Source organism: Melanerpes formicivorus, unplaced genomic scaffold (assembly GCF_026170545.1).
Source record: "Melanerpes formicivorus ecotype bairdi unplaced genomic scaffold, bMelFor1.0.p_v2 SCAF_21, whole genome shotgun sequence".
In the NCBI taxonomy this organism is placed as follows: domain Eukaryota; kingdom Metazoa; phylum Chordata; class Aves; order Piciformes; family Picidae; genus Melanerpes; species Melanerpes formicivorus.
In genome coordinates, this window is record NW_027142373.1 from 1,179,679 (window position 1) to 1,206,534 (window position 26,856).

Below are 26,856 nucleotides of genomic sequence, written 5' to 3' on the forward strand. Positions count from 1 at the left end.
GGGTATCAGTCGAGTAAGAAGGACAAGGACTTTCTGAAGGTGTTAAGAGATTGGTTTGGTACTGGCAGAAAGTGGCCTGGAATTTTATCAGCAAATAATAATGCAAGGGCTCAGTATCTGCATAAAAACAGAGGTGATGTCTAAGTGGAGACCAGTGATTAGGGTGTTCCTCAGGGGCTGGTACTGGGAGTGGTGCTGTTTAACATCTCTGTTCATAACATGGGCAGTGCGATTCAGGCACCTTCAGCAAGCTGTGTGGTGCTGTTAACACACTGGAGGGAAGGGATGAAATCCAGAAGGACCTGACAGGCTGGAGAGGTGGGCCCAAGCCAACCTCATGAAAAACAGTGTACCTGATGGTCACAAATGCAAACTCATCACTGCTGTCACAATCTGGGCTGCAATGATCCTGCACTGGAGGAGTTTGCAGCCCCAAGGGACACAGGACAGGCAAGGAGAAGAGTCAGGACTTTAAATTTTAGGAAGACAAACTTCTAGCTCCTCAGGGAGTTAGTCTGTAGTCTGTAGGGATAGGGCAGCAGAGTAGAGCTGGCAGATCTTTAAGGACATTCTCCTCAGAGTGCAGGAACTCTTGATGCCCTGTGTGTAAGACATCAGGCAGGGAAGAGAAGAGCCTGGCATGGCTGAATTGGGACCTGCTTGTGAAAACAAAGCGACAGGGAACCACACAGGCAGTGGAAGCAGGGACAGGAATTCTGAGAGGAGCACAGGAACACTGGTGAGTGGTGTACAGATGAGGTCAGGAAGGCCAAGGAATGGTTGGAGCCAAGCCTGGCAAGGGACGTAAAAAATAATTAGAAAGGCTTCTACAGGTCTAGCAGCTGGCAAAGGAAGGGTAGAGAAAGTGCATCCCACTGGGGAGTGAGGGTGCAGAGCTGGTGTCAGATGAGGAAAAGGCTGAGGTACTCAATAACTTCTATGCCTCAGTCTTCACTGGCAGTCTTGCTTGACCCCTCATTCCAGCCCATGGACCACTCAGTGTGGACCGGCGTGGTAAAGTGCCTCCCACCATAAGGGAAGATCAGGACTGCCTGGGGAACATCAGCACCCATAAATCCATGAGACCTGATGAGACACATGCCAGAGTTCTGAAGGAACTAGCTGATGTAGTTGCAAGGCCACTCTCCATGATACTTGAAAAGTCCTGGAGTCAGGTGAAGTCCCTGGAGACTGGGAGAAGGGAAACACTGCACCCATCTATAAAATGGGTGATAAAGAGCACCTAGAAACTACTTACCTGCCAGCCTCACCTCTGTGCCTGGGAAGATCTTCCTGGAAGCTACACTGGAACATGTGGAGGACAAGGAGGTGACTCAAAACAGATGGCATGGGTTCAACGAGGGCTAGTCCTGCCTGACCAACCTAGTGCCTTCTATGATGGAGTGACTACATCAATGGACAACTGAAGTCCAACAGATGTCATCCATCTGGACTTCCATAAAACCTTAGACACAGCCCTCACAGCATCCCTCTCCCTAAGCTGGATAGATGTGGATTTGATGGATGGACTGCCCAGTGGTTAAAGAATTGGTTGGATCACTGCATCCAAAGGGTAGTGGTCAATGGCTCATTGTTGAGATGGAGATTGGTGACAAGTGGTGTGCCTCAGGGGTCCTTCCTGGGGCCAGTGCTGTTCAATCTCTTCATCAATGACACAGCAAGCTTCAGGCACCCTCAGTAAGTTTGCAGATGACGCCAAGCTGAGTGGTGTGGTCAATATGCCAGAGGGACCTAGACAGGCTGGAGAGGTGGCCCAGGTGAACCTCATGAAGTTCACAAGAGCAAGTGCAGGGTCTTGCATCTGGGTAGGAACAATCCTCACTATCAATACAGACTGGGGGAGGAAGAGATTGAGAGCAGCCCTGAGGAAAAGAACTTGGGAGTGCTGGGGGTGAGAAGCTGGACAGGAGCCAGCAATGGGCACTCGCAGCCCAGAAGCCTGAGCTGCATCCAAAGCAGCATGGCCAGAGATGGAGAGAGGGGATCCTGCCCCTCTGATCTGCTCTGGGGAGACCTCACCTGCAATGCTGTGTCCAGCCCTGTAGCCTTCAATACAGGAAGGACATGGACCTGATGGAGCAGGTCCAGAGGAGGCCATGAAAATGATCTGAGGGCTGGGACACTTCTCTTATGAAGCCAGGCTGGGAGAGTTGGGGCTGTTGAGCCTGGAGAAGAGAAGGCTCCAGGAAGATGTTAGAGCAGCCTTCAAGTATTTGAAGAGGGTCTCCAGGAGAGCTGGGGAGGGGATTTTTATGGAAACATGTAGTGAAAGGTAAGGAGTGATGGTTCAAACTGGAAGAAGCTTGACTTAGATGAAACATTAGGACGAAATTCTTCTTCTGCAGCTAAACTTTAAAAGCATAGCCCAAAACTGCCACACCATGAGGGTGATGAGACACTGGAAGAGGTTGCCCAGAGAAGCTGTGGATGTCCCCTTCCTGGAAGTGTTCAAGGCCAAGCTGGATGAGGCCCTGAGCAACGCAGTCTAGTAGAAGATGTCCCTGACCATGGCAGCAGCGGGGCTTGGAACTGGATGGCCCTTTCCAACCCATTCTATAATTCTGTGTTTAGAAACTGTAAACAGAGAAGATTGTATGAGAAGGAAAAAAAACACAGCTTCAGTTTTTAGTGCCCTGCTGAATGCAGGCAGGAAGGAGCTACCTGGTCCCAGTGCTTCAGCGAGAGCGTGGACAGCGGCGTGGCGTTGGCAAACTCCAGGTTGGCAAAATGCCAGTCGAGTATTTGCCTGTCTCTTGATGACAGGTAAACATCACTAGGGAAGAACAAACAAACAAACTAAAGGTGTTTACTTTGCTAGAGCAGGAAGGTGCAAATGCACTGCTTTTGACACTTTATTGAGAAGGTTTTTTTGTTTGAATCCCACCTCAGTGGAAAAAAATAATTCAAAGAGCAAGTAGAATCTGTTTCAAAGACAGACTCCTCCTACATGAAAGCTGAACAACAAAGCCCAGCAAGTCCACATTTTCAAAGCAGAGCTCATGGAAAATATTTTAAGGGAAGCTAGAAACTTAATTCTAGCTATAAAAAAAGCCCACATTGGATATATCATGGCTTAAGTAGTATGTGGAAAGCAGACGACTCAAAACCTCCTACAGACCTACAGCGCGCAAACCAGTCCTGCTGTGCCAAAACCAGCAGAGTGTGTGTGTGCTGTCACTGCTGAGCTTAGCTTCCTGGGCTCAGGCACTGCTGACAGCAAGGGTATCTACTGAAATGTACCCTACTTACAACCACCTTTTTAGTTCAAGTCAGTTCTGAAAACACAGAAGGGAACTCCATCTTTGTGCCTTCCTAACACCTGGAGTTCAAAACATTCACAGAGAGCACACCACAGCATTTCTGAAACTCAGTGAAAAGTAGCACAAAGCCTGCCTAGTTTTCCAGTCTGTAGCTTTACCTGGGTGGATTGGCTTCAAGTTCTTGTAACTTCTCTTCCAGCTTTCCTTGTGTTTCCGCCAATTCGTCGTACTCCTGATAGGATTACAAGCAAACGTTAACATCAGTTTACTTGTGAAAGGACTGAACGACATCATCCAGCATCAGACTAAACCTAATCACAAGAGAAATCAGTGCAAGAGTCGTGGTTTTAGTGAAGCCAAAGTCAAGTTAATGCAGAAGTCTGTGCCACCAACAGGAAAGGTTAGTTTGCTGGCATTTCAGGAATTGAAACACTCGTGTCTCAAGGACACCAAGGTCCTCTACACCCTGCTATTCTAAGGGCCCCATGGTACCATGAACTGACAACACGTTACTTACATTCTTCCTCTCTTCAAAGATGATAATTAATGTTGAAAAGAGAGATTTCCAAAGCAGAAGCAGTGATCCAAAAGGCAAAACCATGATCTACCTCAAGCTTCTTTCAGAGGTTGGGGGTTGTTTGTTCCTTAGTTTAAAAACCATTAGTACAACTGGGAACAAAGGCAACAATCACTTCCCTTGAAGTGTCCTACCAGGAGTGTAACAGCAGCCACCAGAGCACAAAGCTGTTCTCTGCTGACAGGATAGAAAATCTGCCAATGCATATCCAGATACATCAAGCTTCCTAATAGAGGTCCTGTTGAAGAAGGGGCTGGCCAATGATGCTCGGTTCTGTGTGCCCTGGGTTAACAAGTGTCCTTCACTGTCGCAGAAAGAACAGCTTTTCTGGTTTCCTTTTGAAGGGGTATTTCTATACCAAGATACACACAGAGTAGAGGACTGACTCTGCTTGTCAAGGCACAGCTCTGGAAATTATAATCTTCAGATGTTTAAGGAACTGCCTTTTTTTAATCTTAAAGAGTAATTCTCTCCAAATGCAAAACTTGCAGACTGTTGTGAGACCCAGCAGTACTAAGGACCAAGTCTGAACATCCGCAGACCTTCAGCACATCACAGAGTTTCTGACAGCAGCCAGCACTGACTGGTACTAAAACTGAACTTTCAGCATGTTAACATCCATCATGAGCCATGAAAGCCAGGTGACTTAAAGGCAACACAGCACTGCTATCACCACTGCAACCCAGTTATCATCAGTCACATTCTCTGGAGAGTGCTGGATCAGAGTGAGGCATGGGGATGCTTTTATACTGGCTGCTGAAGTCCTCACAAACCACTGACTGAGGTGATGGCTGTGTGCCAGCCTTTACCTTGCAGAGTGCAGTCAGATCTCTGTGTTTGCTTTTCACAAGGAACTCTGCTGTAATATCACGAGGTGGCTTCACTTCTGAGGCTTCCTTATACTGCTGATGAAGTTCTTTAATCTTCTCTTTCAGATTCACCATCTTTTTAGGTGGAGAAGTAAGGAGAAAGAAAAGGAGAAAAAAAAATGAGGGATGGTAGATCTCATGCAGGTCACTGTGCAACTTGGATATTCACCTCAGACTATCTCATTATACCAAAGAGATCTCCTGGCTTTGTTAGTATCAAGGCACAGCTTGCCAGGGTGCTGGGGATCTCAGTTAAACTCTATTCTTACCCTGAAAGGTTGGACTGGATGATCCTTGAGGTCCCTTCCAACCTGGCATTCCATGAAATTCTGCCTCCAAGAAACCAGACTAAACCCCAACCCCAAACCAACCTGGTCTAAACCCTGTATCACTGACTTCTGAGAAAACTGTGTGGCAAGTAACTTAGGAGATGGGAGCTGTTCTCAGACATCTTGGAGACACTTCCATGAAGATGTCCTCCTCCACAACCACAACAACAGAATGTAGGCCTAAAGCACTGGTTCTATTCCACAGAGGAGCTCTGTGGTCAAGTCAACATTGTAAAACATGTCCCCCCACCCATAAAGAAAGCTACCCCACAAAGTTTATCCTGTCTTCCTTGGATGGGGTTTGTGTGATGTGTTGTACGTGCTGGTAGTGGTGAGGAGCTACAGGGGAGCCTCCTGTGAGAAGCTGCTAGAAGCTTCCCCAGCAAGCTGAACTTGCTGCTGGCAAAGGCCAAGTCAATTACCAACAGTGCCAGAGCCTCTGAGATAACTCATTTAAGAAGGGGAAAAAAAACTGCTGGGGAGCCTGAGGTGGAGAGGGGAGTAAGATGAGAGAACAACACCCATGTAGGCATCAGGGTCAGAGAAGAAGGGGATGAGGTATGAGACTGAAGTGATTTTATTCCCAAGTCAAGTGTGGTTTGCCCAGGACTGTGAATGACTCCTCCCCTCTCCTCATCTTGACTCATGTGCTTCTCATATTTCCTCCTCCCTATCCCAGAGGCATAGACTTCGGAATATTCAAACAGAGGATTAATCCACTGCCCTGGTGAGGCCAGGTCTGGAGTACTGTGTCCAGTTTTAAGCTCCTCAGTTCAAGAGACAGGGAACTACTGGAGAGAGCCCATTGGAGGACCACAAGGATGAGGAGAGGACTGGAGGATCTGAGGAGGAAAAGCTGAGAGACCTGGTGCTGTTTAGCCTGGAGAAGAGCAGCCAGAGAGGGGCTGCTCTTAATGCTGATCAACAAATAAAGGGTAGGGAGCAAGAAGATGGGGTGACACTTTCCAATGGTTCCCAGTGATAAGACAAAGAGCAACAGGCACAAGGAAGTTCCACCTAAACATCATGAGAAACTTTGAGGGTGCTGGAGGTCTGGAGCAGGCTGCCAGAGAGGTAGTGGAGTCGCCTTCTCTGGAGAGATTCCAAACCCACCTGGACATTGTGATCTTGGGCAAGCTGGCATGGGTGCCCTGCTTTAGCAGAAGGGTTGGGCTGGATGATCCCCAGAGGTCTCCCACCATTGCCTGGCTCTGTGTGAGCAAGCAGCTGCATGGTGCTTACTTGCTGACAGATTCTAAACTACAACAGTCCTATCCCTTCCTTTTCCCACATTTATGTTTCACAGTCTGGTGTCTAACCACTTATGAGCTCCTCCTCCCAAATGGAGACTCCTTTGTCATGACAGAGCCTCTAGGCAGGTCTTAAACTAACAGATACATTTAAAACTAAGCACCACCAGCAACTGTCTGGTGACTCTTTCATGGCAGTTTTTGTACAGTTGCCATCTTCAGGCACACAGTGCAACCTCTTGTGCTGGCTGCCATCACCTGACCTTGTTAAGCAGATCTTTCAACTCCTCCTGTGTTTTCACAATTTTTTTCCAGTGTTCAATCTGCTCATCCTTCACATGCTTCTCCTGCAATCTTGGAAAGGTAAAAGTTGGAGTCAGTTCAGGCACAGAATGACTGAGAAGCTCCTTAGCACCATATCAGTGCAGGGCAACAGTGCATAGCATGGAGTGTCCTGGTAAATCCTTGCATGGCAAACAAAACTAACAGTGGCTTCAGTAAACAGGGGACACTTGACTAGCCAAAAGGAGTCTACAGTTACCTACTGTTATTAAAAGATGTATGACAAATGCCACTGCCTTTTAAGCAGCACAAGTGGGCTCTATGTACACCAGTTCATACTGAGTCAGCCACCCCCCCCACCAGCTACTGCAGTGATGTCGCTTCAGGAGTCTCTCAAGAAAAGATGTTTGCTCCTTTAACCATCTTGGACACATTTAGCTTCAACACACAAGAAATACACAACAAGAACTCTTCAGAGACCAAGCAGTTGTGTTCAGTAGGCAATGCTTATTTTAGGAGCATGACAATTGTTTCAGGTATTTTGGGGAAGCCTGGCAGGAAGAGAGAGGTCACTTACTGTATGACAACCTCCAGAGCCTGACCCAGGGACACGGGTTTGTTGTTGAGAACATTAAAATCCAGCTGATGACTGAGATAGGATGTGGCTTCCAGAAGACGATTAAATTCTTGCTCCACCATTTCATCTTTCTCTTTTGGGACCTAGGAGTCAAAAGAACAAACTGGCTTCTTAAAACTCTGCTCATAAACAACAAAAGAAAACAAACAAAGGCCACCAAAGCTCAAAGCCTCTTGAACAGTACAGGTTAAAAACTGAAAAGAAACCAGAGCAATGACAGGAATTTCTCTGGTGCGGTGTCTCAGTTCACAGCACCTTGTAACAAGCTCCAAATGCTGCCATTCCTCAAATCAGGGGTAAGGCAGGGTGCAGAGGAATTCTTAGAGCAGTGCTCACACAGTCAGATATCACAGGGCCTTCAGCTGGAGGGAGGGTAAGGAAAACCAGGCCTCATCAGTTTAATACCCTGAGCTCTCGCAGATGTGCCAAAAGGACACAAAAGTCCCTCTGCCAGGATGTGTGGCTAAAAAGCTATTCTGGCCAAGAAGAACAAATCTCTATGGCAAATGACTTATCTTGTATGAGAAAAGCAATTTATGGGAACACAAAGACTTCCTTACTGGATGCTGGGCTCAAAGCTCTTAAAGCTTGCCAAAGGGACAAAAGATCACTCTGCTGGCAAGATGGCTCTACACAATCACAAGGCTTTAGTCCTGACACAGCTCAGGGGACAGACTGGTCAGCATGACTAAAAACTACCAGTCCAGCCTTTACAGGATGATAGAGGAAGCACTGCAGGACTCTTACAGTGGTACTTGACTGCACTGAAAAGTCTCCTTTAAACAGCCTGTGCTGCTGCCAGCCTGCAGGAACCTGCTTGATGATGAGGATGCACACTCCATGCAAATGCAGACAGTAGAAGCAGACTGGCAGGGAGGGTTAACCACTGCAAAGGTACCTGTGTAGATGTGAAAAGCTGTCAAGACAGTAGCCAAGGTATGAAGCACATCCAATTAGTACCTGTCCCTAGACTTCTAGAGGCAAATCCTGCTTTAGTCTGAATTACTCTCTGGTGTATATTGTTTTTCAAGGACACCTTTGGTACTTCCTAGGAAGGCTGAAGAATTAGCTGATTTTAAAGCCACAACTTGCCTCCTGGCAAGCACCATCAAGCCTGTCAAAATGCCAGAGGAAGGACATTAGTAGTTATTTGAACCAAGGAAGGCTGTGCTCTTGGCTATTAGTGGTGGACAGGAATTGAGAAGGTTTTGAGGAAGAGTGGGGCAAAAAAGGGACTCATGGGATAAACTGAAAGGAAATGGAAAGGGACACTCACTGCAGGGAGTTGAAATAGATGACCTTTAAAAGGTCCCTTCCAACCCAGACCAGTCTGTGATTGTATGATTACTCACTGCTTATAAACAGACACACACTTTCATCAGTGCCCTGCTCTCTTCCTGGAGGGTCTCTCCTGCTAGAAGAGTAGCCTGGGAACAAATACACTTGAGATGCTACCTCTTTGTAGAAGGTTCATGAAAATAGTACCAGACTTACAGCTTGTCCATTTGCTTCATAGAGTGGGCATTTTTGTTTGATCTTAGCCAATTCCATATTCACTTGTTTGCTGACCACAGCCATGGGATTTCCTCCTGGAAAACATTGTGCACAGTTAACAGAGCAGCCACAAAGTTTGTCTGCAATTAAATAAAAATTCCACAGTTAGGCTAAATACAACAGCTCCAGGGCATGCATTCCAGTGATGCAGCAGAACACTGCCAAGGTCTTCTCTTCCCAGCAATTATTGCCACGAGGTCATGAAAAAGCCCCTGCCCACCAGCACCGGAAGGGCTACATAAAAAGGGCACAGTCCTAGGGTGGCAGCAACCCTACAGGACTGAGACTTCACAGCTGTAAACATCTTCAAAATGTTTATGTGCAGAGTGTTCAGAGGGTCAAAGAAAACTCCCACAGCTGCACCACAACTTCAGGGAGTTCAGGAAGGGCAGGTCCTGCTTGATGAACCTGATCTCCTTCCACAACAAGGTGACTGCTGAGTGGGTCAGGGACAGGCTGTGGGGGTCCTTTACCTAGACTTTAATAAAGCCTTCAATACTGCTTCCCACACCATCCTCCTGAAGAGACTGGCTGCTCATGGCTTAGATGGGTGGAATATGCTGGGTTAGGAACTGGCTGGATGGGCACAAAGAGTGATGGGGAATGGAGTGTGAACCTGCTGAAGGTAGGAAGGCTCCGCAGAGGGATCTGGCCAGGCTGGATCTATGGGCAAAGGTCAGTTGTATGAGGTTCAACAAGGCCAAGTGCTGGGTCCTGCACCTGGGTCACAACAATCCCAGGAACACTCCAGGCTTGGGCCAGAGTGGCTGGGAAGCTGCTGTCAGAAAAGGACCCGGGGGTGCTGGGTGACAACAGCTGAAGATGAGCCAGCAGTGTGCCTAGGTGTCCAAGAAGGCCACCAGCATCCTGGGCTGGATCAACAGTGTGGCCAGCAGGACCAGGGCAGTGATCATGCCCCTGTACTAGGCACTGGTGAGGCCACACCTTGAGTACTGGGGTCAGTTTTGGGCCCCTCACTCCCAGAAGGACATTGAGGGCTGGAGCAGGTCCAGCGCAGGACGCCTCCTGTCCTGAAGAATTCCTGATGACAAACGCAGACTGTCAAAGAGGCTGAACTGGAACATCTACTTTTTAATCATTGAAAAGTCCTAGCATGACCAAAATCATTGGGCAACAGCAGAAGGTTTCATTTCTTCCCCACTCCTATTGGCACTGCAAACTCACCAAGTCCTGTCACCACCATGGCTCCCAGGTCAGCGACGTAGTTCCCTTTGCGGAAGGTCGCAACTCTTCCTCCTACCCGGTCCTTTAAAAGCAGAACAGAGGAGACCTTTGGTAACACTCAGCAACACATCTGTGTTAGGAAAGTGTCAGAAGTAAATATCCAAACAAAACAAAGTCAGGAAGCAAAACACAAGATAAATTCAATGTACTGGGTCAATGGATTTATTTTACACGAGTTATGAAGCTGCTCTTCATTGATTAATTACACCAAACCTCATCAAGTTTACATCAAGCAGATTTCACTTAGGGCTGGCTACAATACCTGAGCACTGCAAGAACAATCAGTAGTTCAGGCACCACAGAACTTAGCTCCATAGAACTAAAGCCTCTGTTGAGCAGACAGTAACAACCAAGGAAATCATCCTCGCAGACTTCAAAGGTGCAAGACACTACATGGCAGCTCCATACAAGTCTGCCCAGTGGGCAAGCTTCTGACAGACTTGCATGCTGCCTTCCAGTGAAAAATCAGTTTTTCCAACCATGAAAGCAAGAAGACTGCAGCCTGTTACTGGTATATGACACCAGCACCTGCCTACACTCCCAGCCCATCCCTGAGAAAGGACTGGCCCAGCCCCAGTTGAACAGGCAGACTTGTTTTCCCATGAGTCAGGCTCAGCACTCAGCAGCACACCCTGACTGCCTCCAGTGGCACAGAGCCCATGGGCATGCTGCTGGGATACACAGCCTTATGCCACTACTGAATGTGGTTAAGTTTCCATATAGAGGTGAAATAGCACAGAAATTCATACCCTGGCTTCCAGAACTGTGACATCCATTCCAAAACTCTGCAGCTGGCGAGCTGCTGCCAACCCAGAGACTCCAGAACCGATGATGATCACCTTCCCAGTCTTCTTGGCTAAAGAAAGGGGGAAAGAAGCTGCTGTGCATTGCTGCATTCTGAGTGCTCATGTTAAAGCTGCATGTAACAGATACCAAGAACAAAAAGCTGCTTCCTTCTCATTGGTGGCTCTGACAGAACAAACTCCTTAACAAGACAGTAAGAAAATGCTGTACAGAGCGTGGTCACTACATACACATAAAATGCACCAGCAGTGCCTCTGTGCCAGGGAAGAAAACATGCAAAGAAGTACTTTAGAAAGAACTCTTGGAAGAAACTGATTCTTATTAATTACTGTGGGGTAGAGTATCATAGTTTTACTTGTTTCTGTCCCAGAATAAAACCTAGAAAGTACAAATTCAAGCAGGATAAAGCATACAGGGTAAGCAGGGTGTTGTGCTTGGCTTTCATTACACATACAAGGAACAAAGAGAACCAATTAAACTGTGACAGTCACTGAATTATCCTGGAGTGGTTTGGGCTGGAGGGGACCTCCAGGAGTCATCTGGTCCAAGCCCCCTGCAGGGAGTGGGGACAGCTACAGTTTTAAAAGCTTTTCCTTTCTTTTAAAAATTAGGATTGAAAACTTGATAAGGAGCTGGAAATATTAACTGCCTAGAAACTGAAATCATCAAGCAGGATTCTTTCAACTGGTTAGAAAGATGATAGGTCAAGAGGAAACGGTCTGAAGTTGTGCCAGGGGAAGTTTAGGTTGGATATTGGAAGACATTTCTTGATTTAAAGGGTTCTCAGACTGCAAGAGGTTGCCCAGGGAGGTGGTTGAACCCCCATCCCTGGGGGTGTTTCTAAGGGGCAGAAATGTGGTGCTGAGGCACATGGGTTTAGCACCACAGTTTAGTAGTTAGGTAATGGTTGGGGCAAGATGATCTCCAAGGTCTTTTCCAACCAAAATCATGATTCTATGATCTACAGATGATCTGCAAACATTTCCCCTCTCAAAATTAAAAGCCTGGATGTCTACCAGATGGCTTTCCAGCCTTCTCTTATTTTCTCACTACCACAATCCTGAAAAATGCACTCAAAAGTTTGTCCTAAGAAACCACAGAACAACGAAACAATTCCAATCAGACACATTTCTTACTGGGAAGGGGCTTCACTCTTTTGTAGATGCCGAAGTTGATGAGCCCGTGCCGCTCCAGATAGCTGTGTACTCTGTGAACCAGCACGGTGTCACCTGCAACATGGTCATGGTTTAAGATGATGCTGCACCTCCTGCAGCACCTAGGTACTGAAAATGTCTTCACAAGCCAATGTAAAGCAGCAGCAACCCACTAAGGTCACACCAGACATGTCCCTTTCTGCACCCCCAGCTGCCCCACTGAAGCATCCATCTTCTTGAGGAAAGCTAGGGCCAAATCTTCTGGAAACCACAAGCTGTTTTCCATGCTGTCCTGCAGTTGTGAGCACTGCCTGGAAAGCCCTCCAGACCACTACATGCTTCCATTTCTCTAGTGCAGAAGAGCCTCTTCTGAAACTGACTATAAAAATCCAGAGTTCTTTACACAAAACTGTAAAGGGTTTTGCCAGTTTCAAGTCAAGCCATCACTGGAGCATGAAATGCTCACTTGGATCTTCACAGACTTCCCTCCAGCCTTTTCCAGTTTATTGGCTCTTTGCTGCATTCTTTCATCTCTTTGCTGCTCAGGTCTTACACAAAAACCTTATGGCTAAGACAATCTCACAGCTGCAAACCACCACGGAGTCACAGCAAACCTTAAAAAATGTCTGGGAATCCCCTCCTGGGAAGCTTCTGTAATAACCCTTTATTGTTCCAGCTGTTTGGAATTCTGCTAGGAATGTCTTTCCTTAGCAGACAAACTCTAACAGACCTGAATCAGCACACTCCAACACCCCATTCATACACAAATGCTCATGGAGCTCCACTGACAAGTAAAAGGATTGACTTACTGTTATAAGGTGCTTCTAATTGCTGGATAGTTGCCTCAAATGTCAGCTGTATCTTTGGGTTATCCAGCCAGAGCTGCAGCTGTATTTAAATAAATAAGATGACACATTTTACTAAGCAATATAGAAGGTGTTGCCCACATGCCTGTTTGTTACCAAACACTGTGAGATGAAACTCCCCAGTGAGCCAGACTTTAGCAGTGCTCTATCCAAGCCACGTTGGACCCAGCATTCCGCTGTTTTTAAGGTGCAGTACAGCCCATCCTACACCATTCTGAGCAAGTTTAAACACACCAGATTAGGAAATCTCCTGATCACACATATGAGGAAACACACATTGAAGCAAAAAAAACCCCTCCAAAATGGAAGGAGCAGAATGCCTGTCTGTACAGCCTCCCTTCCAGCTGTGTGGCAAGGGTGATGAGTGTGATTTCAATCAGGCATGCAACACCAGTCGGCATCTGACTTTTTACCTATCAAGTCATTCCTTCAGGTGTTGATTTCAGTCATTACCAGGCAAATTGGAAATACCAGTCTTACTAATTTGACTCCTCCAGCTTCCAGGAGCTTTGGGTGTCTGTGCCCAAGCCAAACCCCTTGGTACTGTGCTAGTTCTAAGAAAGAGGCTGCAGGCTGCAGTTTACAGCTCCTCCAGAGCTCTGCTGTGCACAGAAGTTACTTCATCCACTGCTCTACAACCTGTTATCCTGGCTGGAGGAGATCCTCTCACAGGTCTTCCTTGGATAGGGATTCCTGCTTAGGAACTTCTCTAAGATCCTCCACAGCATATAGGAACCAGACACCAGCCCAGCAGCTGCCACGGCCCAGGCCTGCAAATTCCCCTTGCAAGCCTTCCTTTAAAAGCCATCACTGCTGAGCTTCTGTCTGTGACACTGCACATTTTGAGCAAACTGTTGTTCCAGTCCCTGTGCTTGCCTTGCTCTGTTTTTACACATCTCATGACTCCCCAAAAGTTACAACTGAGGTTAATGAGAGGGAGGCTTCCCAAAAGCCAAAGTCAGGCACTTAGCACAAGATGTCCCCATACACAGATCTCAACAGACTGAAGTTACTAAGCACTGAGTGCTGCCATGGTTAGCACACTGTGACACCTTTTGATCAGCTCAAGTCTCTTGAAAACACCTGAATGGTACCTAAGATGTTGTCTTTCTTCACTATGGCAACAAAGCCATTTCCAAAAGAAATATTTCTTGCTTTCCTACCATGAATTTTTCTAAGCTGCCTAAAGGACCTTCCACTAAGGACAGAAGAAAGCCCTGAACTCTCAGTGCTGAGGAACCTAAAAGCATTGCCACAATTGTAAAGCATCATCTGCAAAACACAATACTGCTGTTAAAGGTTTATTAGGGTTTAAACTTCAGGCATGCTTGCCTGGACTCAGCTGAAAGAACTCCCCAATGAGCTGTTGTATTGACCCTTCTTTCTATATTTTAAGTTGCATGGAAGCATTGAATAGGACAGAAAAGCTACAAACATTCAGAAGCAGTTTACTTTTCTCAGTGTTAGTCTCTTTCATGAAATCAAAGCTGGCAAAGTAACTGCCCGGTGCTGAGAATAAGCCAGGGAGTGGCTGGATGTCTCAGCATTACAGCAACTGAATGCTAAGCAAAGTAAAAAGAATGAAAGCTGAGCAGTTTGCCTTATTCTAAGCAATGTCTTTGAATATTATTTTTAAGTATTCTACAGAGACTTCAAGCTGAGACCAAGTAACAGAATACTTGCACCAGCTTCCTCTTTCTTTTCTTTATAGAATCTGTACAAGCTGAATCCTGTAGGTTTGAAGGTTGCCCTGACTGTAAACATCCTACAGATTCTTTATGCTGCCTCACAGCACTGTCTCAAGCAAGAACTGGGTAACACCTTCTGCAGCAACTTAGATCACGATGGGATGTCAGAGATGGGATGTCAGAGATGAAGCCACACCACCTTGAACCCCCAAAACCCCACCCACTGTTAGACATGGTAACTGCAGGGCAGATGAACATCCTACCCTTTGTTCATCAAGGCTTTGACAGTAAACTTACGGTGCGGTTCCTGATGTACAAAAACACCTTCTGAGTTTGCTGGGGCCCACTGATTATATCAGGGAAGCAGGCAGCTTCTTGAGATGTCATACGGTCGTGTGGAAGTCTACTCTGGAAAGCTGCACCCTCCACACCTACAATAAAAAGACAAGTTGTCTACAGGCAGGCAAAGGCAACTGCTGAAGAAGCACTTTTACACTGCTCTTCCTAGCCAGTGTATCTAGTCTGGAGGTGATATGGTAGCCAACTTCATGGCATGCTTTCATTTAGTCCTTGGATTTGCTTCTGCAAGACATGTAAGTCTCCAAGGCAGCAGGTCTTTGAATTCCAAGTATCATCTAGGGTGAATAACATAGATACTATGGGAGCAGGAGCACACACCCCCAGCCCTGAAAAATCAGTGGGGCAGGGGCAAGTATCAGTAGAATACAGAAGAGTCAACAGAACATGTGCAGAACACATCAGTCATAAAACACAACTGCTTCAGATGCTCTCCTTCATTGTGTGGCTTCCAGTTCCTACCAGAATATGAAAAGTATTTTGGAACCTGTTCAAGCCAAAAGATCTGTAAGATCTAAGCAACAATGCCTCCAGAGCCCTCTTACCTACTTTTCAAGGTTTCACTGGCACCCAACTCCTCAAGCTAGAGGAACCTACCTTAAGCTCTCCTTTGGCATATTTTGTCTATTGACACCAGGCAGGGCAATGAAATACAATCCTGCTTATGCTGTTCTTGTGTCCCCTTCCACAGGTGCTGCCCACAATCAACTACAGATTTCTGACTTGTCCTTCTAAATGCTCCACATGGAATAGACTAATGTTGAACACATACAGGAGAGATTTCCTTCATTCATAAAGGCATTTGTATTGACTCAGAGGCTGGCAATGAAGTCATGTATCTTACACTCCTCAATCTCATCTGAATTATACCCTATAGATAAACCAACAAACCAAGCTACAGCACAAGCAGAAGGTAAAAAGTGACACTTGCAGGCACAGCAAGCAGAGGGAAGTACAGAGATGTGAGACCCAGCAAGAACAGTAAAAATCTTGTATGTCCTAGGAAGTGGCTTAAGATCAGGACACACAGAGGAGAGGAGATTCAATCTGGAAAGATACAAGCCAATACATCCCCAGGTGGAGAAAAACCCAGAAGTAACCTAGTAAGATCATCTGCTGAAACTGCAATTGTTTGAAGGAGTCTAAGTCAATATCAAAGAAAACAGAACCTTGCAGTGTTACACTGCCTAAGACAGTTGTTTGAAAGTCTGAAGCTCATGTGCAGAGGTAGTTGTGTCACTGCACTGGGGAGAGGAATTCTATTCTTTCAACACTGGTGTGGCCACATACACCTTTCACTTCCAAGCATTTTTACATCCCCAAAGTGAAGAGAAAAAAAAAAAACCACAAGCAAGGAAACAATTGTAAACCTAAGGGAAAAAAAAAAATCACTCACAAGCAAAGGCTAGATCTGTCTGATGACTCAAGGCAACAAAAACTGTCTGTGATCATTTACAGGGATTTTACAAGAGGAAATTAGTAGCAGACCACTGCAAGAAAGTAAAATGAAATTAACAGGAAAAGCTGACACACCTACAACACTTTTTGACAGGCATATTACTACTGAATAGAAACTCCAGCTCTGCTGGAACATCAGCTTCTCCAGGAAGCCCTCAGCCCTTTTGTTGTCCTGCAGCCTAACACTGGTCCAAGCGTGCAAGCGTCTCTGTACAAATGCAGAAGCTAAATGAGGAATTCAGTACAAGTGTGCATGTAAACCAAACCCAAGTTACCAATGCTCTGCTAACATTAACAAATCTGAATTCAGGTTCTAGATCATGAAGTGTTAGCAAAAGCTTAGCAGCAGAACTTTCAGAGAATGGTCAGCTACACAAAGATCTGAAGTGCTGAGCCTGGCTCCATCTGTAGGCTTATGCTAAACTGAGTGTGCCTTCTCCAGACACAGGCTGAAAAGGGTTGAGTCTCATGCAGCAAATCAACTACCAGGAAGCTCTCAGATGTGGATTTAAGGCAACCTGCCAATTTCTTGATAAGCTGTGATTTATTTGTTCAAATTGAGAATCCAGAATAACTGGTGCTCCTACGGGCCTTGGACAGAACTCCAAGGGGAAGTATTGATTAAATTCTCCCCCATCCCACACACTTACTGCTTGTGTTTCATGAAAGCCACATGTTAAAGGCAGTACCAGTTCAGAGCTACACACATTCTCCTTGAGGCAGGGAACTCTTTAATGACTGAAGGAATGGCTCTGCCTGGTCTGGACTCTCATCTCTTCACACACATTCTTGCACACTTCTGACGTTCAGCATCATCAACTAAGGCGCTAGAAGTTCTGATCATCTCCCTCCCCACAGAAGAAATTTTAAGGGATGCTGCTCATTTAAAGATTTACTGAAACATCTACAGATGAAAAACACTCTGAAGTAAAGTTACCTGGATGTTGGATCAGACACTGGCTAAAGCACACACACCACAGAGACACAAAATGCAAAAGATGCAGAATGTCCAAAAAGACAGTGCTGGCCTAAAAATGAGAGAGGCAAAGCATCCTGAAGGCCACAATCTAGAGCAGTCAGAAATTCTATGCAAGTGGCAAGATCCAAACTACAACTATGCTCCTTTACCTGGAACAGCAAGGATGGACTGGCAGAAGTTACAATCAAGTTACATTTGCTTCAAAAAGAGCAACTTGGAGGCACAGAATAGGTTCTGTAGCCTTTGCTTAAAATCCTAATCCTCAATCTTCAAGTGAGAGTGACAAGATCTTCAGTAGCATTCAGTACCTCAGAGTAATGACACCACTGCTGTCAGTCAAGCAATATGTGCACACTGCTAGCATCAGTATTTTGACCCAATGCAAATGCAGTTCCCCTTCCAGCCCCAGAGAAGCAGACTCTGAATGTCCCCAGCAGACAGATCTAGGGCTAAGCCCTGCACACAGCTCAAAGACAAGCCCTTGCAAAAGGGAAAAAACAACAAAGGAACAAAAAGGCATCCCAGGCTATATGTTTCTTCAGCAAGCTGGCTGAAGTCCAGGTCCTTCTGTGTCACTCTAGCTGGTAAAAATAGGCTAGGTAAGAAATCACTGCTTGCACATTTGGACTCCTCTGAACATGGAGAGGAGCGGAGGGATGAGAGATCGGCCTGAGGCATTCCCACACAGGTTAGCATCCTCCTCTGCAGTGAGTAAGGATCCCAACTGAAATGGGAGAACACTCCTCACTTTAACAGGTGGGTAACCAGCTCCTGCATCTCTTGCTAAGGTCTGGACAGCCGCACCCATGCGCACTCGCAAGCATCGATCCCTATCCTGGCGGCTCCTGCTACTAAGTGGCAAGCATCAAACGCCACCCTCACCTGATGCTTGGCCGTCTCCATACCCTCCAGAACTGTCGTCTTGAAGTCCTCCTGCTTGCCCTGTGGAAGGAAAGAGGAGAACTCAGGGACCTTACTCCATAAATTAAACCATACTGGACAAAAGGCCCGGCAGTTGGCGTTGTAAGTATTAAATTCCACCAACTAATTAAACCCATTTCCTGAGAACCCCATCTCCTGGAACCTAGGTTCAGTGCACCCAAGTCTGTGGTCTTCTAAAGTTTATCCATGTTACTGGAACGCTTCACACCAGACTTTAAGAGAAACAAAGAAGCACACAGTATGCAGCATTGCTGCTGGCCAAACACTTATGATCGACTGCTGTAATGGCTAGGAGTTGAACAGCAAGCTTGCATTTCCTACTGCCAAGATCTGGTGGATGGATACCAGCAGATTCTATCAATCATCTCAAACTGTAAGAATTTGATAATCTTGTCCTCTGTAATCCCAAGTCTCCCCATATGCAAGGGACAGTATGAACCATTCTGAGAAGCCTCTTACATTCAAGGGAGCCTGACAGTGACATAAATCCTTCACTGAATCTTGTTGAAAGAAATTGCATTGAAAGGCTCAGATCACTCAGATAGGCTTCGGCACCCTTGATAGAGCTACAATGTTCTAGCACACTAGCACCACCTTTGAATCCAAGTACCTGTAAATACCACTGATCAGCCATGTGATCAATACCCATCACTGAAAGACATCAGTCTTTCAATGTGTTCAGGACTGGAAACACGAGGAAAGGCAAAGTATTCATCTAAAAGATCTGATGAAGCCTCAGAATCACCTGAGCCTGCATCCAAGTCCTACACAGCAGCCCAGACACAACCAGGAACAGAGCATGTCTAGAACAGAGATGAGTACAGCTGTGATGATTGCAGGAACAAAGCTAACATAGGTCACCCCTCACACTCCTAATCTTCATACTAGCTCCAGGCTTAGCTTGTAAGCAATATTCTTCCACAGTCAGAACTTTGCCTAAAGTCTTGTCACCCCAGAGAGCAGGAAGGCTGAACACACAACTGTTAAGATTACTCTGCTGAGTTTGGGACTGAGCCCATGATTTTGCCAGAATACAACTTCAGGCTCTTAGGGGATGCTCTAACTTAAAAGAATTTCATCTGAGCTACAAATTTAACCCCTAAAGCAAGACACAGAAAGCAAAGCAAATTTCAATACCCTAGACTGATGTCTGGGCGTCTGGAACGTGGCAACATTCCACATCTACAGATGAAAAAAAAAGGGAACTGAAGCAAGAAAGCCATTTTCACTCAGCTACAGCAGAGGAGCAAGAGGTAGTACTTTCTATCATCAGGTTAGGTTACCAGCAGGGAAGTTCAGAAATTTACAGGAGAGGCCATGACAAAAAGCTGCATTTTGGCAGGCCTCAGAAGTCCCAATGTCAGGATTCTATGAATCCTGCAATAGCAAGAGAAAATTCCTCCCCCCACCTACACTCTAAGGATCTGCTGGGAGTGTTTCCATCCTGGGAAAGACTAACATTACTCAAGCACTGTCTGCACTCTGGCACAGGCCCTGGGTTTGCAAGAAGTTACACCTCTGCCTTCTGTTCCTTAAACTGAAAAGGTGCTGGCATCAGCCTGGGACATTCATTATCCCTGAGATAACACTGAGGAAAGGGAACAAACCTCCCTTCATTTTACTTAAAAGAAAAATAATCCATTACCTTCCTCTTCTGTTAACAACATCTAAAAAACTGTCAGGTTGAAAAAAAAAAAAGCATCCCTACTATTGCTTGCTCAGACACAACTCCAAACACCACCCAGCCCGACTACAGGAGCGTGGACACGTGGCCTGCCAGTGCAAGCTGCTTCTCCTAGAAGTCAGGTCCCACCTGCAGAGCCAACTGCAGATCTGTGCTAAGATCCAGTGACTGCAGATGCACACAGCATATGCAGAGCAGAATCTGCTGGAAGCCTTAAGGCAACAGAATGACAAAGGCTTACCAGCAGACAGAAAGAAGGTCTACAATGAAGTCCACTGCATACAATTATCCACTGTCTCAGCACACAACCACTGAATACTGCACTGGATTGAGAAAACAGGTAAGTCAGATGGAAGACAGAGACAGAGCACCACTAAGTGTGACTCTTCACTTGATGACGACCTGGGTCATGTTGTGTCTCACACTTCAGTGGAAAAATCACAGCCAGAATATTGAGATTGTGGTACCACAAAGAATACTGACAAAACTAAACAGACTGGAGGTGGGGGTAAAGAAAACCTTCTGGAAGCTACAAAAACTGTTTTGGTAAAGGCAAACATAAAAGGTCCTTAAGAGAAAACCAAAAGCAGGCTGCTTAATTTCAAAAAGGATGTTGGCAAACAGCAACACCAATGCCATTGAGTAGAGAAACCTTTCTGCTATCAGACAGTATGTATCAAGTGAAAAAGAGAAGAGGTAGGTTAGGGAAATTAATACCTTAATCATTAAATAGTGTCACACCCTTCAAAGCTGCTCTGCTGTAAGATGCAGTACGTCTTGAAAACTCAGACCCTAACAGTCTGCACAGCCAGAACTTCTGGGCTCCTCCACAGCTGAACACATCACACCAGCATGTCCCTGTCACCTCAGTGTGCTAATCAATAACCTGCTTCTACTGGAAACCGTCTGTGAGGACACTCTAATGAAACACCAGCTACTGCCACTATGAAATCATTATGTTTCCACAGCTAGGCTTTTCCACATGGGAGGTCACAACCACTTAACAGGACAGCTTTGCTCCTCTACTGCACAACTCCAAACATACAAAGGATACAAACTACCAGAAACACTGAGGATAACTGTTGGCATTTTGTTCAATTTCCAATATGCAATCCTGCTCTAGTTAATAGTTCCTACTGAAAACTCCAGTTGATGCTTCCAAGAAATGACAGGGAGAAAACTTCAACTATAAACACTGCTCCTCACACACAGCAGACTCCAAGCCTCTTTCTGCTAACAGCTGCTTGAATTACAGGTTCTGGTGCACTTAATAGTCAGCATAAGAGACCTAACGTTCTTGACATCTGCATTAATAAAGATAAAGAGATCCACCAATGCACAGAGTTTCAGAAGCCACTAGCTGTGGAATGACAACTGAAAATGGGTCACCTTCCTACACTGCTGTTCATGCATATCACAAGGGCTGCCCAGGGAGGTGGTGGAGTCACTGTCCCTGGAGGTGTTTGAGGGGGGACTGGACGTGGCACTTGGTGCCATGGTTTAGCAGTCATGAGGTCTTGGGTGACAAGTTGGAGTTGATGATCTTTCAGGCCTTTTCCAACCTTATTGATTCTATGATCTCTAGGAATGGAGAACAGAGATGATGACCTGAAATCTATTTATTTCTAAGGAGCTAGACAGAGCTTGTTTTAAAGGTTACTGTAATTAGGCAATTGAGTATAGTGTGTGCACAGTGATTGCTGAACAGACACTTGTGTGTAGGAATGACATGAGCCTGCCCCTGCCAATCTTCCATGCTTCTTCCATTGTGGGTTACAACACTGTACAAACTGCTTTTGCCTCAAATTGATTTCCAGAATTATTCTTACAGGCACAAAAGAACATGTGAGAAATACCAGATGTGTATTAATGCTAGGTCTCAAGGATTAAACCCGAAGTCTAAGCTTAATTAAACAGTAAACTTAAGATACTTGCTTCATTACACCTATTAAAATTCAATTTTTGATAGATCAGCTACAGCTAGGGGCAGGAAGGGCTTTTATCACTGCCAGTATTCAGCCAAGCATATGAGCTATTCCTGTATCAAGTTAGGATATGCAGCCAACAGCTGCAACTGAGAGATTGCAGTGGCAAATTGTAAGACAGAAAACACAACTGTGGCTTCTCATGTATTTTCTGAAACTGTCAGTATCCCCAAACTGACAGCAGTCCACATTCTCAAACCTGCCAGCCAAAAAGAAGCCAATTAAGAGCAGCAGACATGAAGATTAACAGTTACTCACATCAGTGATGAAGCAAAAAAACCAAAATTCAGCTCCTAGGATTCAGCTACTGTCTAAAACCAACTAGCAAACATCTCTGGAAATCTCTCCAACAGCTAAACTTTGCAAAAGCAGGACTGTGTAGACAGAAAAGGAATACAGCAGCAGAGCCCTAACTAAGGATGGGAGCTGTAAACACAGCAGAGGCAAAGAATGGATACCATGAATTTCAAAAGCTGCTTCCTTAACAAGATTGATTGAAAAACTTCCCAAGGTAAAGTGAAGCTTTACAACTCTGTCAAAGGTAATGAAGAAAGCATTACACTTCAAGCAAACAGTATCCAACCAGAACGTTAAGATCAGAGTCATAGTTCAAAGCCACAAGAATTACTGTAGATTGACCCTCCTCCTGCACAGCAAGCCTCCCAGTGAAGCTAACCTCTGGTCTCTCAGAGGTGCAAGTGAATGTTGGTGCATGAGCAGGTGTGGCAGTGAAGTGCCAAAGAAGTTATTCTGGACAGCAAGCTTCCAAAGACAAGGATCATGAGAATGTAGTATGAGATGTTTGGCTTAGTCTGGAATTAGATCATGCACATTCCTATCTTCATCAGGCTGCTCCTCTGTGGTTTTCCCCTCCTTCCACATACAGGGCCAGCAAAGAAAATGCTGTAGATAAATCACCCCAAACCAGATTGAAACCAGACACAGGATTCATGATGCTACACCTACCCCAATTAACTTCTAGCAATAAAACAGGTAAGTAGTATCAGATGGTAAGGTCTCTGCTCACCAGATGGCTCCTCTGGCTCACTTTCATTTTCTTCTTCTGCAGGAGCTGGTGGAGGTGGTGGTGGTAGCTTTTTCTCTTTCTCAGCTTTAGCATTTCTCTCTTCTTCAGAGTAATATTCATCTTCTGACAGGTTTGCAAGACTCTCATCCATCTCTCTATATTCCACCTGCAAGAAGCACAACAGAGAATAAACACACAGAAGATGTCTCGAAGTCTCACTATCAAAAGGAACAACATCGCAAGCAGCATACTGCTCATGGCTGAAAGCAAAAACCTGAGTTACCAAGTCCAGAGCCTCAACACAGTTACCATGTTACAAAGTCTTCCACAGTTTAACAAGCTCTGCCTTTTGGTACCTCCGCTAAAAACAGGTCTCCATCCAGTATCCAGCTTGAACAGCAGGCACTTGCTGTTCATACTGAGCTTAGTTCATGTGTGTTTGTTACAGCACCATTTAAGCTCTCTACTTTTCTTCCCTGCCTTCACCTCCTGTGTTCCAAATTAAATTTATCTCTCAGAGGTGAGAGTCCAGAACTGTACACAAGATTTCCTAAGAAAATCCCACCCATATCCTATACAGAGACATGAATTGCACAGTCTCCTGTTCACTGGCAATTCTTGCCCTGCTACAGATGACATTTGTCTCCCCTCCAGGATGGTTGCACTCAACACAAGACTGAAAAATACAAAATCTGTTATTGCCATATGTATTTTGTTTCGTTCTTCAGTAAAAATAAACAATATTGTTAGCTAGAAAGACTTGCTCCTCCTGAAAGAAACATGGAAATCTCCCAAGAGAAAGCCTAGAAGGAAAGTGTCCCACATTGTTTAATACACCAAGATTTTGTCCAAAGTTAGAAAGCTTTGCGTGTTGCTATTGAACTTCCTAGCTACAGGAAGGGAGAAAAGCACTTCTCACAACGTGCAGGCATGGGCAAAACAAAAAGAAAGCAGCTCCAATATCCTACAGGTCAGCTCCTACAACTGCCCTGGGCAGTAAAACTCACTCCATCATCTGCCATCTCTCAAATACTTACATTCCACCCTGCCCAGCACATTCGGTTTTCCACACTGTTGAGTAAATGCAGGATCTTTTGTGAACTCCCACTCTGAAGTCCTGAGTATCACAGGCATTTGAAACGAACACAAACCAGTTCTGCCCTAAGGCCATCTGAGCTCTGCTATCCTCCTTGAGCACATACGACTTCCAGAGAACAATCAAGCCAAATAAAAACCTATGCTTTCCCTCCCCAAATGAGTTCACACCACAAACTTTGCAGTAAGGCAACTTTGTTCTTCACAGAAAGAGTTATTGCCCGTTGGAAAGGGCTGCCCAGCAAGGTGGTGGAATCAATGTCCCTGGAGGTGTTTAAGAGCCTGGATGAGGCATTTAGTGCCATGGTCTAGTTGATTAGATAGGGTCGGGTGATCAGTTGGATTTGATGATCTTGGAGGTCTCTTCCAACCTGTTTGATTCTGTGATTGTGCTGATCTGAAGTGATCATGGGGATATACTGTATTAGAGGTGAAAGCCTTTGGCAGATGGGTATGGGCAGTGCAGAGAAATGACACTGAAATACAACCCAGAGCTAGTGCACTAACTGCTGCTTGTTACACACCGCTGCACTGTATGTAAAACCTCTCTGAAGATCCCACAGTGGTTTGGGTCAGAAGTCACCTTTAAGATAGGATAGGATAGGATAGAATAGGATAGGATAGAATAGGATAGGATAGAATAGGATAGGATAGAATAGGATAGGATAGAATAGGATAGGATAGAATAGGATAGACTAGACCAGACCACACCACACCGGAAGAGACCTTCAAGATCACTGCATCCAACCCATCAACCAATCCAACCCACCTAAACAACTAACCCATGGCACCAAGCACCCCATCAAGTCTCCTCCTGAACACCTCCAATGATGGATCATCTGGTCCAACCGCCCCCTTCCATGGGGAGAGACATCTTTCATTACATCAGGCTGCTCCCCATTCAACAGGACATTCCCAGCTTTTCTGAACAACTTGTTCCAGGCTCTCACCACTTCCACTGTCAAAAAAAATCTACCTTATGTCCAATAGACATCTAGCCTCACTCAGACTGGCATCAGGCTGGACTCCCCAACGGCTCCTACATGCAAAGAACCATTCCAGCTATCACTTAAGAGCTCTGAAGAGCAAGACGTTCCAACACCACAGCTACAATACAACAGAGTTCATAACTTCAGCCTCCGTATCGAACACACCCAGCTCTCACAACAGCCACGATCTCCAAAGTCTTCTGCACCAAGGTTTACATCAAAAGTTTCCCCACCAAACAGATGTCCAGAATCACCTACCGGGGGACAAAATTATTGAGAGATTTTTACAGCCTTTAGACTTAACACATCGCTGTTCAATGGGCAAGGGTAACACCTTCCAACACAGCAATGACTCAACTCGGCAACACCGAGAGAGGCTGAAGAACAGCCTCTATAAACTGACAAATCAGCCTCAGTCCAGGCACATAAGCCTCAAAAGAGGCTGCATCCACACACCCCCAGCAAGAAGGCGAAGGGCTTCATGAGAACATCAGCTGAGAGGCATTTTGATGCAGTGCTGAGGTCGTTTTGGTTTGGGGGTCTATTTGTTACGGCTGGGTATTTGACCAGGAAGCCCTGCAAAGGTCCGAGGACCGCTGCAGACGCTGCCCTTTGTGACAGTGCCCAAACTCTGCCTAGGTCCTGTGCGGTTCAGCTGTGACAGGAGACCACCCTCTGCATTTGCTGCCCGCACTCCTGCACGTTCCTGCTCAAGGCACCCCCCACTAGTGCCGCCCAGCAGAGCCCGACCAGGTCGGGTCAAGCCTGCTCAGCTCAGAGCCCTTCGCTCAGGGACAGGTCCCGGGCGCTGCAAGCTGCTTCGAGCAGGGGCGGGGCCCGAAGCCCAACGGCCGCAGGTCCCGCCCGAGGCGGCCGCCAGACCCCCGCTCCAGCCCGCAGCGCCAGCCCACCCACACCTACTTTGGCGCGCTTGCGGCGGCTGGTCCGGCGGCCTTCGGGGGTCTCGGCGATGCCAGTGGTTTCGGCGCCAGGTGCAGGGGCCGCGCCGGCGGCCGGCGCCTCGGACAGACCACCGGGGGGCGAGGCCCGCGGCGGCTCCTTCTTGCGAGGAGTGCGTTCCGCGACCCCGCCGCTCTCGGCGGAGGACCCCAGCGCCCCCGCGGCGGCGGGCGGAGGCACCGGCGCCTCAGGCCCGCCCTCGCCGCCCGCCGCCGCCGCCTCTGCGGCCTTCTTGCCCCCCGCCAGCATCGCCCCGGCCGCGCCGCACAAAGGAGCCGCGAGCACGCTGCCGGCAGCGCCTGTGACGTCACCACCGTCTCAGCGAGCGCGTGCGCAGGAGAGCCGGAGCCTCCCGGCGAACCTCCGCGGCAGTAGGGGGCGCTCGGAGGCTCAGCCGCTGAAGGCGGAGCGCGGGCTGCGAGAGCGCCTAAGCCTCACGTCAGCAGGGAGCAGGGCAGGGCTCCGGAGATCACGGAGCGGTTTGGGGGGGAAAGGGACCATCCCAAGTCATCTTGTCCAACCCCCCTGCCGTGAGCACGGACATCTCCAAATAGATCAAGCTGCTCAGGGCGCCGTCAAGTCTGGCCTTGAATGTCTGCAGGGATGAGGCCTCCACCACAGCCCTGGGCAGCCTGTTCCAGCATCTCCCCAGGCTCATTGTGCAGAACTGCCTCCTGATGTCCAACCTAAATCCCTCCTGCTCATTTCAAACCATTGCCCCTTTGGCTGTCCCCACAGGCCCTTCTGAACAACCTCTCCCCAACGTTCCTGTAGGTCCCATTCAGATACTGAAATGAAGTCTCCCAGGAACCTTCTCCAGGCTGAGCAGACCCAACTCTCCAAG

At 46.7% G+C, this 26,856-nt stretch overlaps 1 protein-coding gene across 1 annotated transcript in view; it reads right to left on the minus strand.

Annotated features, from left to right (window-relative positions):
• KDM1A (lysine demethylase 1A) overlaps positions 1–26,267 on the minus strand; it is a 32,885-nt gene extending 6,618 nt beyond the window's left edge. Inside the window, exons 1-14 of the mRNA XM_068150943.1 lie at positions 25,974–26,267; positions 22,969–23,134; positions 18,213–18,272; positions 14,834–14,967; positions 12,792–12,870; positions 11,965–12,057; positions 10,774–10,880; positions 9,965–10,046; positions 8,720–8,814; positions 7,166–7,308; positions 6,570–6,660; positions 4,668–4,802; positions 3,440–3,513; positions 2,683–2,794 (exon numbers count right to left, since the gene is read on the minus strand). Coding sequence (XP_068007044.1) covers positions 2,683–2,794; positions 3,440–3,513; positions 4,668–4,802; positions 6,570–6,660; positions 7,166–7,308; positions 8,720–8,814; positions 9,965–10,046; positions 10,774–10,880; positions 11,965–12,057; positions 12,792–12,870; positions 14,834–14,967; positions 18,213–18,272; positions 22,969–23,134; positions 25,974–26,261 — 1,659 coding nt within the window. The 5' untranslated portion in view covers positions 26,262–26,267. The remainder of the gene's footprint in view (positions 1–2,682; positions 2,795–3,439; positions 3,514–4,667; positions 4,803–6,569; positions 6,661–7,165; positions 7,309–8,719; positions 8,815–9,964; positions 10,047–10,773; positions 10,881–11,964; positions 12,058–12,791; positions 12,871–14,833; positions 14,968–18,212; positions 18,273–22,968; positions 23,135–25,973) is intronic.
• Between the last annotated feature and the right edge of the window lie 589 nt (positions 26,268–26,856).